The sequence below is a fragment of the Alligator sinensis genome, unplaced genomic scaffold, assembly GCF_000455745.1.
Source record: "Alligator sinensis unplaced genomic scaffold, ASM45574v1 scaffold569_1, whole genome shotgun sequence".
NCBI lineage: Eukaryota > Metazoa > Chordata > Crocodylia > Alligatoridae > Alligator > Alligator sinensis.
The window spans coordinates 918,647-933,635 of NW_005841914.1; the positions used below are offsets into that span (position 1 = coordinate 918,647).

General features: G+C 54.9%; 1 protein-coding gene across 1 annotated transcript in view; it reads left to right on the plus strand.

Moving 5' to 3' along the window:
- AGRN (agrin) overlaps positions 1 to 13,682 on the plus strand; it is a 161,911-nt gene extending 148,229 nt beyond the window's left edge. Inside the window, exons 32-38 of the mRNA XM_025198144.1 lie at positions 1,355 to 1,471; positions 1,616 to 1,805; positions 2,297 to 2,384; positions 6,231 to 6,263; positions 7,484 to 7,708; positions 8,398 to 8,501; positions 10,401 to 13,682. Of these exons, the coding sequence (XP_025053929.1) occupies positions 1,355 to 1,471; positions 1,616 to 1,805; positions 2,297 to 2,384; positions 6,231 to 6,263; positions 7,484 to 7,708; positions 8,398 to 8,501; positions 10,401 to 10,558 (915 nt within the window). The 3' untranslated portion in view covers positions 10,559 to 13,682. The remainder of the gene's footprint in view (positions 1 to 1,354; positions 1,472 to 1,615; positions 1,806 to 2,296; positions 2,385 to 6,230; positions 6,264 to 7,483; positions 7,709 to 8,397; positions 8,502 to 10,400) is intronic.
- The last annotated feature ends 1,307 nt before the right edge of the window (positions 13,683 to 14,989 follow it).

Below are 14,989 nucleotides of genomic sequence, written 5' to 3' on the forward strand. Positions count from 1 at the left end.
TCCGAGTCGGCCATCCAAGTACCTTAGCAGGGTACCGTGTTGAAGGGGCGTGGGGGAGAGGTTCGACCATTGCTCGGGGAATCCCAGGTGCCGCGGTCAAAGATTTACCGGGGACTTGCTGGTGGCTTCTGCACTGCAGGGCTGGGTGGTGACAGCAAGGTGAGGGCCCAGATCTCTCTGCCTCCAATTGACAAACCCCTTCTTCCTGAACTAAAGGAGAATCTCCCTTAATTTATTTCCGTACGGGGTCTATGAAACACACTCAGTTCCAATTTGGGGCAGTCTAGGGCAACAGCCACGTGTAAAAAGGAGCCAGATTGCATTTATTTGGAGTCTTGTGCTTTGGTGAGGGTGTCAGCCTGGCACCTTCCCCAAAAAATCCCTGCTCTGGTTTCCTACTGACATGTGGGAACTTCACGGTCCGGGTCAGGGCGGGCGCAGCTCCTTGAAGAGACCCCTTGTCCCCACACCCTTTCACGCTGCAGCCCATAATCTGATCCAGTGCCAGCACATATGACAGCTCTTTAGGCCTCTGATGTCAACCCCAAGCTCAGCTCCCCAGCTTGAGTGATCATCATGCAGCATCCCTGAGGCCTGAGTAGCCCTGATGGCCCAGAGGGAGATTTCTAGCCCTGGACGGACGTGATGAGGAGTGATGGAGCCCGAACGGGTGCTGGGATTCTTGACACACGCCTGGTTTGCTCCGTGGCCCGACTGGCAGCCCTGAAAGCAGTTCTGCTGCCCCTGGAGAAGGGCACGAGGTGTCTTGAGGGAACATAGGGGGTGGTTTCTAGTCTCAGCTCAGCCACTGTGGGACCCTGGGCAAGCCGCAATCCCCCAGTGCCTGGGGATCCCATATGTGCAAGTGCAGAGGACGGTTCTCCCATGGTGGGAGACTGAATCTGTTCCTGAAGCCTGTGGCCGCGAGAAGCCGTCCTGACCTGGAGGAAGGTGAGATCGGTGGAGGGGAGCCATGCTAGTAGCTGTAGCACTTCAATGTGGCCAGTAGAGGGTGAGAGCAGTGCATGGGAGAGGTGGAAACCCTAGGGAGAAGGGACACCCCCTTCCTGGAGCACCTCCTGTTTGGGCATCTGCCCTCGGGATTTGGTCCCTGCCTTCAAGGGAGCGCAGAGACCGCTGGCATCCATTGGGGCAGGCAGGGAGGTGATGTCTCACTCCTTCTCTCCATTGTGAAGGCCCCCCCAGACTACACAGTGCAGCTGTCGTGAGCAGAGTCCCCCCTGGTGGCACCCAGCCTGGACAGACCGCGGGGCTGGGCTTGGGGCTGTGCCCCCATCTCCTCTGCGTCCCAGCTCCGGGCTCCTCTCTCACGCGCCCGCCTCTCCCTCCCCAGGTGCCTCACGCCTTCCTGAACCTGAAGGAGCCCCTGTATGTTGGGGGCGCGCCCGATTTCAGCAAACTGGCTCGCGCCGCGGCCATCTCCACCAGCTTCGATGGCGCCTTGCAGAGGGTAAGGCCACGAGTTTGAGGCCACGAGAGGTTCACCTCTCTGGGGGCCACGTACCGCCGTCACGTGGACCCTGTCCATGCCCACCTGGAAGCGATATGTCCCCCTCACACTTTTCTCCCTCCGTGTCTCCCCTGCCCCCTTCAGATCTCCATTAAGGGGATCCCTGTCCTGAAGGAGGAGAACATCCGCAGCGCCATCGAGATCTCCACCTTCCACTCCCACCCCTGCACCCAGAAGCCCAACCCCTGCCGGAACGGGGGCATGTGCAATCCCCGGCTGGAGAGCTACGAGTGCGCCTGCCAGAGGGGCTTCTCCGGTGCCCACTGCGAGGAAGGTGAGGCCAGGACGGCTGCGGGGGGATGAGCATGGGGGTGGCATTGCAGTGCTCCCTGGTGGCAATGGCTTGGCCATTGCTGCACCACGCAGCTTAGCAGACAGTCCACCATTTCTCCAGGGTCCTCTCTCCCAGCTGCCACCGAGCCCCTCCCCAAACCCTCTTGGCTTCTAAATACATCTAACATCTCCAAGCCAAACCATGGCAGAGCCTCTGCCTCAGGTCACTTACTTCTGCCTTGAAGCCAAGGGGGTTTCAAAGAATTGGGTTGTAAAGATGTCACCTGGTCATAAAGATGTCCCTTGAGAGGCATCTGAGGTGCAGCAAATCATGCTGGGGACACGCCTGGGATTCATATTGGTAACAGACCCTAAGAGCAGGTAGTTTGGACACGTGCTTGCAAGCCACTGGGAGCCTTTCACGTGGCACTGATTCACTGCTGACCTATGGGATTAACCTCACTGCATGTTCATTCTCCTCCTCGCCCTAAGTGATCATCGAGAAGGCAGCCGGGGACTCCGAGGCCGTTGCCTTTGATGGCAGGACCTACATGGAATACCACAACGCCGTGACAAAGAGGTAACTCAGCTGCTGAGCTGAACTGAACCAGGAGGATAAGCCAGGGGCCAGGTGTTAGCGGGTGGGACACCTGTAGGGCAAAGGAAAGTTGCATTGCAGCTGGACGGCAGAGCTGGAGTTTCACCCCTTTCCTTCTCCACCTCGGGTTCTTCCAGAATACCTGGCTGATTAAACCCCAGGTGTGTGGACTCCTATACTAGAGTATGAGTGCCTTGTTTTCCAAGCGAGCTTAGTCTGATTTGGAAGTGGGTTAAACTAGACTAGGCAAAATGCACTGTTCTTCTGTAATTGGTGCATCCACACTTGGCATTACTCTGCATTAGGTATTCTGCTTTCCGTTCATGGCCCACTTTATTGCAGCAGAGCTTCTAGGCATAGAAAAGCCCTTTGACGTGTGAGAGAAGAACATCTCACCAGTTTGTCTGCTCAGCCCAGCTGGCAGCTGCTGTCCAGACATCTGATGCCCACATGCCGCCTAAGCTGGGAGCAATCTGCTCTCTCAAGCTGGTGCCCTGACCAGAGTCATCCTGACTCACTGTAGGTCATTGCCTGGTGGCAGCAATGGCAGTATTTGCATTGTGGTGTGGCAACCATGTGTTGCTGCATCCAGGATTATTTAGGGTGGAAGGCCAGAGGGGCGGAGAAGAGAGCATGAGTTTCCTGCCGTGTTGAGGATGAGTTTGCCCAGGCCTAAGATGGAAGAGCTAAGGAGTGTGGGAGGCAGGCATTTCAGGACCTGCTGTATAAACTCCCCTTCCCCAAGGGACCTCAGGAGCACTGCCACACTCTTCTCCCAGGTGCCCACTCCTGGCCTCTCTGGGCTCACCTGTTTCTGTCTGTCTTGGTCTCTAGTCATTGTCTGTCTCCCCCCACCTCCGTCCGTCTCCCTCCCAGGTAAGGCAGGACTCAGGTGCAGAGTTTGGATCCAGACCAGAACCACCCCCAGGGTCCTGGGGTTTGGGGCCGCGAGTTAAGACTCAGTCCAAGGTCTGCTGTGCCAGCGCCCCTAAGCCAAACCTGACCTTGCATTGGCAGGCCCTGTGCTCCTGCTTCCATCCATGTAGGAGTCTGAATTGGCTGCCCCGGGCTGCTGGGTAGGGAGTGCATTCCCATTTCGGAAACATGCACTGGCCAAATTCGCATCTCAGTCCCGGCCTCGGACGCTGAGCCCAGCAAAGAGGTAGGGGCGAGGTGAAGGCACCATCTGGTCCGATGGCTCGCTGCAACACAAGAGGACAGGATTTGCCCTCATCCAGGGGGGATCCCTGGAGGGGGTGCTGGGGCAGAATGGACCCCAGTGATCTCAGAGCGATGGCTGAAGGAGATAGGCTGGGCCTCAGTCCCTTCCCGTCTCTCCTCTAGCATGTCCTGGCCCCCTGCACCCCAGCCATCTCAATACAGTCCTCCAGCAACAGGACCCACCCATGGCAGAGCTCCCTGGCCGCAGGGGGGAAATCTTTCCTGATTCCAGCACAGCCTTCAGGGCTTGCTCTCCTAGGCTCAGTGAAGGCTAGTACAGAGTGTGCTTCAGGCCACGCATTGGCGTGCCCTTGCTCCTGCCACTTTCCCACCCCTTAGCAGCCCCAGGCCCTTCCCAAACCACAGCCACCTTCCTACCCTTCCCTCAGCTCCCAGCCCCCAGTGCAGGGTGCATTTCTGCATCTCTGGAACAAGGCGATGGATGGCGCTCAGCCCTTCCCTTCCTCTCCCACTCTGGTTCCTCACCACTGTCTCTGGCGAGATGTTGTTTGTCGCTTTTTGACTGTCCGTCTGTCTCTTCTGAATGTCCTTGTTTCTTTGTTTTCAAGCCAACTGACTAATGAGATCCCAGCGTAAGTAGAATCCCACCCCCTACATTACCACCCAGCCACTTCCACCACCTGACAGACTCCTCTGCATACCCGGGCATCACTCCCTCACCTCCGCTCCCTGCCACAGTACCCAAGGCTGGAGAGCAGGCAATGCCCCGTGTCTGGGGTGTTCATAGAACCAGGGAAGAGCAGGGCTTTGCAATGGGGCCATTTCCATTTCACAGTCAGGGTCATGGGGCAGAGGTGGTTGCTGGAGTTCATGTAGGGGCTTTGGTCTCAGGGTCCAGGAGGGGCATCTTGGCCCCAAAGGAAGCATGGGGAGTTTGGGCACTGACCGTAGTAGGGCCTGGCTCCTATCTCAGCAACACATACAAGTTAGTATCATCCGTTCAGGTGTGGTTAGGGGAACAGGCAGGCAAGGGCTCAGGAGGGGTAGGGAAGAAAGGGACTGGGAGATCCCTGGCAAGTCCCTATTTGGCAGCAATGAAGGGGTTAATCAGTGAGCAGCGAGAAGGCTGGGGGGACCCAAATCTGCTCCGCTTTGCGCCACAGGAAGCTGGGTCGAATCCTGGGAGTTAGCGGGGAATAAAGCAGGGAGGTAGGAGCGCGGAGCTGGGCCTGAGACCCCTCCGCCAGGAACCATGCCAGGCAGAGCAAGGTCTGGCAGAGGGAAAAGAGTCCTCTCCAGAGCAAGCTTGGCACATGCCTGCCTTGGTGGGATGCAGCGTGGGGAGCAGCACAATTGATATCACCATAGTCTGTGCTCTGTGTGTGTGTGTGTGTGTGTGTGTGTGTGTGATGTGACCAGCCCAGTGCCTCCCATCCCATCCCATCCCATCCCATCCCATCCCCTCAGAGCCACAAGCCAGAGCAAGGGTCCGGAAGCTGCGAGCCTGCATGCACGCATGTCTGCCCCAAGGAAGGCAGCAAACAAAGCAGCCTGACTGACGCTGCATGCTGGAAGCAGCATGGGAGGGCCTGGCTTACCCAGGCCTTTGGGGGCACCCCCAGCACCCTGTTAGTAACACGGGGTGAGCTCTGCATAGCTCGCTCGCTGACTCTGCCGTGCAGCTGAATGCAGAGTGAGCCCCTCTAAGCTGGCATGAGCCAAACACACTCCCAGGTGAGTGGAAAGCTGCTGCCCACTGCATCCTGCCTCCTGTTGGTTCCCAGCCTGCCTGGGGAGCTGCTCCACAGCTGTGCCAGGCAGTGCCCACTCAAGCTGTGCATGCCCTGACCTGTAGCTGAGTTTATCCCTTCTCCAGCTGGGACTTGGCAGGTGGCACAGCAGCAGGCTTGCCCTGGCAAAGCTGCTCCTGAGAGCTGGCAGCTAGAAACCAGCTTCTGCAGCCTCCGTGCACAAAGATCCGGGATGCACATCCCGGGTAATGCACCCGTTGACTACTCGACTCCGTTTCTGGTACCTGCTGACCATGGCACACCTGAACAGAGCTGCTCATCATATTGCAGGATCCATAGTCCCAGAGACTGGCATCCTGCCTCAGTCCATGGCCCCTCTGCCCACATGGAGCCCAGTTCTCCGGTGGCAGGCACCTGCCCATGATGAAGTAGGCTGGGATCCACCAATCTAGTTCATGTTGGCTGCTGAAGACCCTTCTGGATGGGGAGTGGGGCTGAAGGCCAGGAGCTGTGAATATCCTATTGCCCTCCTGGCAGCGTGTAGGTGGCAGTGCAAGTCCCAGCAGGCAAAAAAGGGAGCTGGGTCATTAGTAGAGGTGCTTGTAGTCCCTCTGTCCCCATGATGGATCCCATCCTGGTGGACCCACGTTCCAGTTCAGAGCGAGAATCCAGGTAAGAGTGCACTAAGCAGCACCCTGCGAATTTACCCCTAAGCAGCACAATGCAAATTGACCCTCGTTAGTGCCAGTCTCCTGGGACACCTGAGTTCCCACTTCCCTCCAGGGCAGCTGCCCGTTGCCCGTGCTGTGCTCAGTGCCCCTCAGGTCCGTGTGGGCAGGGTCCTTGTATTCCTCTCGCGCTTATCGCATGCCTCCCCTTTCTTCCTGCTTCTAAGTCCCGAAGTGCTGGACTATCCCGCAGACCACAGGTGAGTCTCCGCCCGGCTTCTGCTCGTGTGCTCCCACGTGGCTGCCTCTCTGCTCGCGGGACGTGTGTCTTTGTGCTTGGCTTTTTATTTGGAAGGGACGATGTGAGGTTGAGCAAGCCCTGGCCTTTTAACAGTGACCTGCTCCGCACCCACGCACTGAGCGCACACCGGATACAGCAAGTGCCCATGGGCGAGCGGGGTGGCGGTGGCGATGTGGGGGCGGGGGAGTGCCTTCTGGCACTAGAAATGCAGCGTCCCTCAAAAATAAAATGCTTCCTGTGCTGCTGTCTGTTGTGTCTGGTCGTCTGTGTGCACATGTGTCAGTGGTGTGGGCAGGGTCTTGCCTCTGGTGGTCTCCTGGGAGAATGGATAAGGACTCCCTGCCTTCCTGGCGGCTTCTGCTTTAGCCCCAAGAGGAGTTGGGTTTGGGGGACAGCGTCCTTCTGCCTTATCCTGAGAGCGGCTGAGATGCCGGGTCAGGGGGGCAAGGAGGTTCCTTTGGGTGTCCCCCCTGATGCTCTGCTTTCCAGGAGGAGGTGGCCTCTGCTGCCTTGCTAGAGCCAAGCCAAGCGGGAGTGTTCAGCCCGGGGTCTCCGTTCCCAGGCGGGGTTAGGCTGTGGGGCCAGGGTGTGGGGAAGCTCCGTGTCTTCATCCTTCACCCCGTGGCACCCTGTGAGAGGTGTGGGAAGGCAGCCTAGCCGCAGGGGGTTGCGCTCCATGCTCCAGCTCTCTGCAAGCTGGAGCTGCTCCTTGCTCAGATCCTGGCGCAGATGAGCCATGCAGGGAAGGAGCCTGGCACTTCGGGGGAGACCAGGCAGAGGGCAAACCCACAGACTCCTCCTAGCCTGGCCTGCAGAGCTCCCTTTGTACCGAACCACCCCCATCTCAAAGCCTGCTTTACTTGCAGCACCGTCCTTTTGCAGAATGGGGCCCTGTCCCCAGCCCCCTCCCCACTGTCCTCTGGGGCCTGTGGACCATTGGGCCACAATGACTGTGAACCCTGTTCTGCCCTGTGGCTTGGCTCAGCCCATGCCTCAGCTCCACAGCCCTGGGGAGGCAGGAGGGGATATGGCTGGGTCCCCAACCTGCATTTAAGGGTTTAAGCCCACCAGCCCTGCTGCTCTGAGGGTCTGCCTGCCCCGCTTTCCGCTCAGGAGGCAGCTTCCTGCCACCACTACACCCCTTCTAACTCTGGCCTATGTTCTCCCACCCCGACGCAGCGAGAAGGCCTTGCAATCCAACCACTTCGAACTGAGCATCAAGACGGAGGCCACCCAAGGCTTGATCCTGTGGAGCGGGAAGGGACTGGAGCGCTCGGACTACATCGCCTTGGCCATCGTGAACGGCCACGTGCAAATGACCTACGACCTCGGCTCCAAGCCGGTCATCCTGCGTTCCACCGTCCCGGTCAACACGAACCAGTGGGTTCATATCAAAGCTTACAGGTGAGGCAGCTTGAGGGGGGACCAGGCTGAACAGCCTCGCAGACATCTCACTCGGTGCTTTCGAGATGCAGGCTAGGGTCAAGTCTAGGGCGTCTGAGTCACGGCCTTGGATCTGTGCCCCCTCCCCACCCACCCCCCTGGTTTCTGAGGGTCACTGAGCCCTGCAGATAATAATAGAGGAGTGGCATTTGGGCAATGCAGCGTTGGAGAGTGTGTGCCTTGACTTGCCTGCCCCCGGTGCCAGGATATGTCGAAGGGGCAGGCCCCAGGAGGTGCTGACAGTCTGTGCCCTTTCTTTGGGCTGCCCAAGAGCTTGACATTCTGTTTGCGCTGGGCCCGCGCCGTCCCCCGCCTGGGTGGTTTTTATTTATCTTGGTGGAGCGGGGAGTGGTGAGCTCCTCGCGTGGCTGGGATGCCAGTGGTTTCTGCTGATGAGTCCAGAGGGAGCAGGAGGAAGCAGTGGCCGCTGGCATGGATCCCTGCGGCGTGTCAACGCCCAGAAGAGAGGCCAGGAGCAAGGTGCTTTAAGGTGGAGCAGGGCAGTGGGGGGCTGATGCACATCGGTGGACCCCCTGGGCAGCTTCTGCAGTCACCGTAAAGCAGAGCTCTGCTCCAGGCGCATCCCAGGACTCTTTGCTGGGTGCATTAATCTGCTCTGTTCTCCCTTCCTCTCTTTCTGCTGAGAACAGAGTGCAGAGAGAGGGCTCCTTGCAGGTGGGCAACGAAGCCCCCATCACTGGTTCATCCCCACTTGGAGCAACACAGCTAGACACGGATGGGGCCCTCTGGCTGGGTAAGTGGGACCTGGGAAGGAAAAAGGAACAACATGTCTCAAGGATTTACATTCCCCCAAGGGATTGAGATACACAATTCTCACCTCTTTGCAAAGATATCTCATGATAGAAATAAATCTCATAAGGTTCAATAAGGAGAAGTATAAAGCCCTGTGGTTAGGATGGAACAAATGTCATGCACCAGTACAGGCTGGGGACCGACTAGCTAAGCAGCAGCTCTGCAGAAAAGGACTCGGGGGCTTCAGAGGATGATAAGCTACATATAAGCCAAGTGTGTCCTTGTTGCAAAGAAGGCTAACGGCATCCTGGGCTGCATTAGTAGGAGCGTTGCCAGCAGATCAAGGGAAGTAATTATTCCCCTCTATTCAGCACTAGTTAGGCCACATCTGGAGTACTGTGTCCAGTTTTGAGCCCCCCAGTACTGAAAGGATGTGGACACATTGGAGAGAGTCCAACAGAGAGCAACAAAAATGGTTTGGGGGCTGGGGCACATGACTGATGAGGAGAGGCTGAGGGAGCTGGGCTTATTTAGTCTGGAGAAGAGAAGACTGAGGGGGGATTTAATAGCAGCCTTCAACTCCCTGAAGTGGGGTCCAAAGAGGATGGAGCTGGGCTGTTCTCAGTGGTGGCAGATGACAGAGCAAGGAGCAATGGGCTCAAGTTGCTGCAAGGTTAGATATTAGGAAAAACTCTCAGTAGGAGAGTAGTAAAGCACTGGAACAGGCTACCTAGAGAGACTGTGGGATCTCCATCCTTGGAGGTTTTTAAGACCCGGCTAGACAAAGTCTTGGATGATGTATTTGGGGGTGGTCCTGCTTGGAGCAGGGGGTTGGATCAGATGACCTCCTGCGGTCTCTTCCAACCCTCATTTTCTCTAGCGTGCACCAAGGGGCTCTTGGCTGCAAGCAGTGAAGGACAGTCCCAGGGAGCGCGCTGCCAGCCACGCACTGCTGTGAAGCACTCGACAAAGGGGCTTGGTTTCCTTTCACAGCCGGCCCGTGCTTGTGCAGCAGTCAAAGCCGTACGTAGGGAGGCACCGTGGTTTTGTGGGTAACACATGCCTCAGAAAGAAGAGCTCTGCCCTCAGCTTGACCACAACCTCCCAGGCAGCCCTGGCCAGGACCTCACCATGTCGGTGACCCTGTCTGGGGAACAAAGACCCATGTGCCTCGTTCACGATCCAGGGCACCCGGGTGGTAGGGACCGCAGGAGGAGGTTGGCATCCCAGATGCCAGAAGCAGCCATGCCTGGAGCTCGGCAGTCCTTGTCACAGTGGCTTTTTCTGCAACTACCCAGACAGAGAATCAGACCCAGGTTTCAAATACTGCCCCGTGAACTATTTCCCTCTTACCCGAGTCCATGTTAGGATTCATGTCCTTATTGTTCCAGCTGTGGGACATAAATGTGAGGGTTTTCTGGACTGAGAAAAAAGGTAGGACTCTGGGCACTTCTCACCCCTTTCCCAGAGGAGCATTTGAGCTCACAGTCCTCTAGGCATAGAGCCGTGTCTCATCTCATTAGCATCAACGGGGTTATCGTGGGCGTGGAGATATGCAGGTGTGTTAGCCTGGGCCTTCACCTCCAAAAAGGGCTTAGTTTAATCAGACTCTTTCATCAAGCACCCAGGACACAGAAACCCCAAAACGTGAGGACGCCGACACTTGGAAACTGTCTTGTTTCCTCTTGTGCAGCCATCACATAACGCCATCCCGGCAACCAGCCCGCCTAAGGAGAGTCACAGCCCTCCGCAGTCTAACCCGGCACCGACAGGGCGAGATGGGGGGCAGAATTAGCATGAGGCTGGAAACCCCGCGTCTCCGAAACAGGGCCGCTGCCCATCTAGACAGACCAGAGCCCCATCCTTTGCTCCCCGCTCTGACCTGTCCCGTCTCTTGCAGGGGGAATGGAGAAGCTCAGCGTGGCTCACAAGCTGCCCAAAGCCTACAGCACCGGCTTCACCGGCTGCATACGGGACGTGATAGTCGACCGCCAAGAACTGCACCTGGTGGAGGACGCTTTAAACAAACCCACGATATTACACTGCTCGGCCAAATAGACCCCAGGGACCCTTCGTACCCCCTCCCCCCTCCTGCCTATTGCTGTAATTATTTTCTATTTTTGTAAACTTATTGCTTTTTATATTTTTTGGGGGGGGAGGTGGGGACCGAGGGGGGAAGAAACATTTTTCCCCCTCCTTTTTTTTCCGGTTATTTGTTTGGTTGCAGTGTATCCAGGCTGGTCGGACTGTGAGCAGCAGCAACAAAGAACAAGCCCTGAATCAAGTCTCTGAGAAGTGAGAAAGGAACACACACCCTGTAGCATCCCGCCTTGGAAATTTCCATTCATGATTTCTCAGTCATACTTGAAGCTTTTTTTTTTGCTTTTTTTTTCTTATTTTATTGCTCTGGTGGTTGCCCCCCCTGCCCTTGAGGGGGAAAGGAAAGGATCCTGGTGCTGCTAAGACCCGTGGCCTTTGTGGAGACACAGCTTTCCCCTTCCACGCCACTGCATCCCTCAGCCCTGGCTCGACGGAGAAGCTGTCTCCTAAGCCGGGGGATTGAGTTGGTTTTCAGGCCTCTTCCCCGCTCCATGTTCACCCCATTTTTTTCTCCGTAATTGTGCATAGGGATTGCACGTGCATCTTTCCTCCGGTCGGGGCTGTCTCTGGCTAGAGGTGAGACCCAAACCAGCTCCCAGTGGGCTGGGGAGCCAGGGTTTTGTCTCACCTCGCATCTCCTTGTCGACTCGCCAGTGCGAAGATGATTTTTTTTTGTTTGTTATTAATTTGGCCGAGAAAGAGGTGGCATCATCTTTATTTTTCGTGCTAAGCCCTCTCCTCCTCCTGGATACATGCAGAAGCAGCTGCAAAACCTATTTCCAGGCTTTATTTTTAGCCGGACGTGTCCCAGATCTGCCCACTTGGCTTTGCTGCTGTTTCCAAGAGCCTTGGTTGTTTACCAAAACTCATCCTCCCCTCAAGCCAGTGCAAAGGCCGTTGGATGTTTTGGGGTTCGGAGCCCCCAGCACCCTCCCCATCTCCCGGGAAGGTCAGCCAGACCTGAAGGCACAGGACCGGGATTGGTTTTCATTTGGATCCATTGGAAGCACACTTCTGTGCCTATCCCACCCCTTTTGCAGCCCCCTGAAATGACCTGCCCTCCATATACAGAGATGAGATCTTGGACCAGCTGTCCTAAGGATTTCTGCTTCTGTGGTAGCACCATGAAAGCCATTGACTACATGGTTTTGGCAATGGCCAGCACAATGGCAGGCCCCGATTCTGCTCAGAGCCTCCCCGGCACTACAGGAATACAAACAGGAGCATCACTGGGGACAGGGCTGGAGCCTTGCAGTTCAGCCCAGAGACAAAGACGGAGGCAGGGTGGTTTGTGAGCTTTTCTTAAATGCTATTTTGTTCCCACCCCCATTGCAAATCATTCCTTGTAAAAGCAAACTATGATGCAAATACTGTAACGCCACCTACAAACCCAGTGCGTGTGTGCGTGTGTGCAAGAGAGAGCCCATTAAATATATCCGTATATATGTTTGTATGCGAATGCTGATTCTCTTCTTAAGGAAACAACGCCCCTGATGCTAGAGTCCCTGCAAAGGATTGTCCATTTCCTTATCCATAGGAGGAACCAGCCAGTGCTTTCTAGTATCTTATATTCCCCTTTCCACCCAGAGCAAGGCAGTTGGCATGGCTTCATCGCATGAAAAGCCCACGTTCTGCAGCTTGTGGCATTAAGGTGACAGATCCTCCCTTTTACAAATTGATGTTAGGAACCGACTGCACCAAGTGGGACTGTTTCACAGCCAGTTTTTTGGCCTTGCTGCTGCCCTCCCTTACTCCCACCAAAAGCTGTGAACTAAGTTGTGAGCCACAAAACCAAAATCACCTTCCTCAGGGCATGATCTGAAGGCAGGTGGGATGGAGGGGAGCAGCACGCCGGTAAAACCACTGTTCTCTTTGAAGGTGCGCGCGTTGTCCTACTGCCACCAAACCCCGTGTCATCACAGATGCCTTGGACTAGTGTGTGTCAAAACCTTCCAGAGATGCCTTCTTCTGCATGGGGGTATCCGTTTGCTGGGGATAGAGAAGGGGCAGGGGGTGGGGGGAGGAGGGGGCTTTTTGATATCCCTTGTCAGTGTCTTCTGTTTCCATCTCTTTACTTTCCTAGATCCAGCTTAAAGAAATCAGACTTCCATCCCAGCTCAAAAGCCCTTCCTTCATGTCTTCTATGGAAATCCATGCCTGAGCAGTTGCTGTCCAGGGTGGTTAGTGACTTAGTTGGGTTCATGCCCCCTGGGAGACAACGTGGAGACTCCAGTATGGTGTGTGTGTGTGTGTGTGTGCGCGTGCGTGTGTGTGTGGCGATACCACATTTTAAGTGGCTACTGTAAATATATTGTGGTTCCTGATGGAGAGTAATGTGCTTGTGTTGTAAAGCAGACTGACTACTGTACTTTATTCCCACGGTGTAGGTAGCCAGCGGCTAACTAGGACTGCGGGGGTTCAGGGTGGGAAGGAAGACAACCAAACCCCTCTCTCCGCCTGTAGTTTGAAACTTAGGCTCTAGCTGGACAGTGCAGCCTCAACAGTGGATCCCGAGGGCTGAAGATCCCCATGCGGGGGAGGCAGAAACATGCACAGAGAAAGCTGCTACATTTCCCAGAATGCCACTAAAATGAAGCCAAGGTTACTGCAAAAAAAATAATAATAAAAAAAAAACAAAACAAAACAAAACACTGTCTGCTTTTGCTGGGGCTTGGAGATGCCTTAAAACAAAACATTGTGTCCTTGTCGTCAAGCATCTTGAACCAACGGCGCATTTGGGAGCGCTCCCAAGGGGCCATGCACTTAACTGGGGCTTTATTTTTAACAGCATTTATAACTCATATGTACAAAGCGACATGGATGTTTGGGGTTGGGTTTGGGGTTTTGGGGGGGGTTCCTGTTTTTTTTTAACTTTTTTTTTTTTTTGGCTATTTTTTAAATTTGTCTGTCCACGTGGCTTCATTTTTTTTAGGGTAACGTAATGATCATTGTGACCTGCTGTATGACTTCTGAAGGGCAATGCACAGTAGAGGAGCAGCATGATATAACCATTACTAACTTGTGTCTTTCGTCAATCACCATGAAATAAAGTTTGGAAACAATTAAACGTGTTTAAAAGGGACCTGCTGCTGTTTCTCTCCGGGGCACAGGGCTGCCTTCTGCCTCCACGCACCAGACCCGCCAGTGTAACACCACGGGGAGGGGGGGCTGCCCAAAATCCAAACCATTTCTTAGCTGCTGTTTCTCTCCCAGCCAAAATGATCAATCAGTCCAGCCGTGCTCTCTGTATCCTGTTATCCCTTCCCAATTTACCCTGCTCAGGAAACTCGCTCTGTATCCAGCCCCACCTGCACCCAAAAGCCAAAGACTCAAACACTTACACTGCCCTGGGGACAGATGATCTCACGCTGAATTTTTCCACCTGCTCAATCACACTAATATTTTCCCTGCTTTCCACACCCCTTTCTATTGGCTGCCCTCAAACATCGTAGAGTCTCTTGCCTAATCTGGTTTGGGTCTCTCCACTGTGACTCCTAAAATGCATCGCATCTTGAATGTGCTGGAAATGGTTCCCATGGAAAGGCATCCTATAGCCATGCAGCGGGCTCCCCTTGACATTCATCTCCCTGGGTTCAGGACCAAGATGCAGCCACGTGATGATGCTGGAAAAACGTATTGCCCTTTGCTTGTGGGTCTCAGCATGGTGACCCGCAACTCATATAGACTGGATGGTCCAATTAAGGCATAACTCCCCTAGCAACATCTTTCTCTGTCCTGCCCTTGAAACCTGTAAGACCACCCTTAATTGCAAGCAAGTCTTTATTTCTCATTCACTGGGCAGCTCATGAACGCCGAGTGTGTTTCAGCCTTTGTGCCACGGGTCTGCGATGATGTTCCACCATGCTGGAAAGCCCTGGATGCTGCAACGTAATTACTGGTAGCACAGGACGATTGCACAAAGGTAGCAGCTGTTAGCACCTTGGCTTTCATCCTCGGCGAGGCAAAGAGCCCTAGTGTGATGGGATAATTGCAAATGCCATGTGGCTAGCGGTTACTCTGCACGTCACATCATACCACGGTCAGTATGTGGGTGCCCTGTCTGCCAAGGATACCTGCTGCACCTCTTTGGAGCCATTTTAAGCCTGTTCTCAGATCTATCTCACTACGTAAAAAGGCAGCAAGCCAAGATTTGAGTTCAAACAGAAGCTGATGATCTGTAGAACGAGGTGGAGTGAAAAAGCAAATCCATGTACCGGCAGGACATGGAAGCCACTTGGTTTTGAAAGCTAAGGGCATTGACACCTGATGATGATGGACATTTGATTGGGGTCTAACGCATCCACATCAACTTGAGAGGAAGTAAGATATTTAATGGACAGCCGGATGCCTACCAATTCTAAGGGCAAACAATGGGGCTAGTGTTTTTTA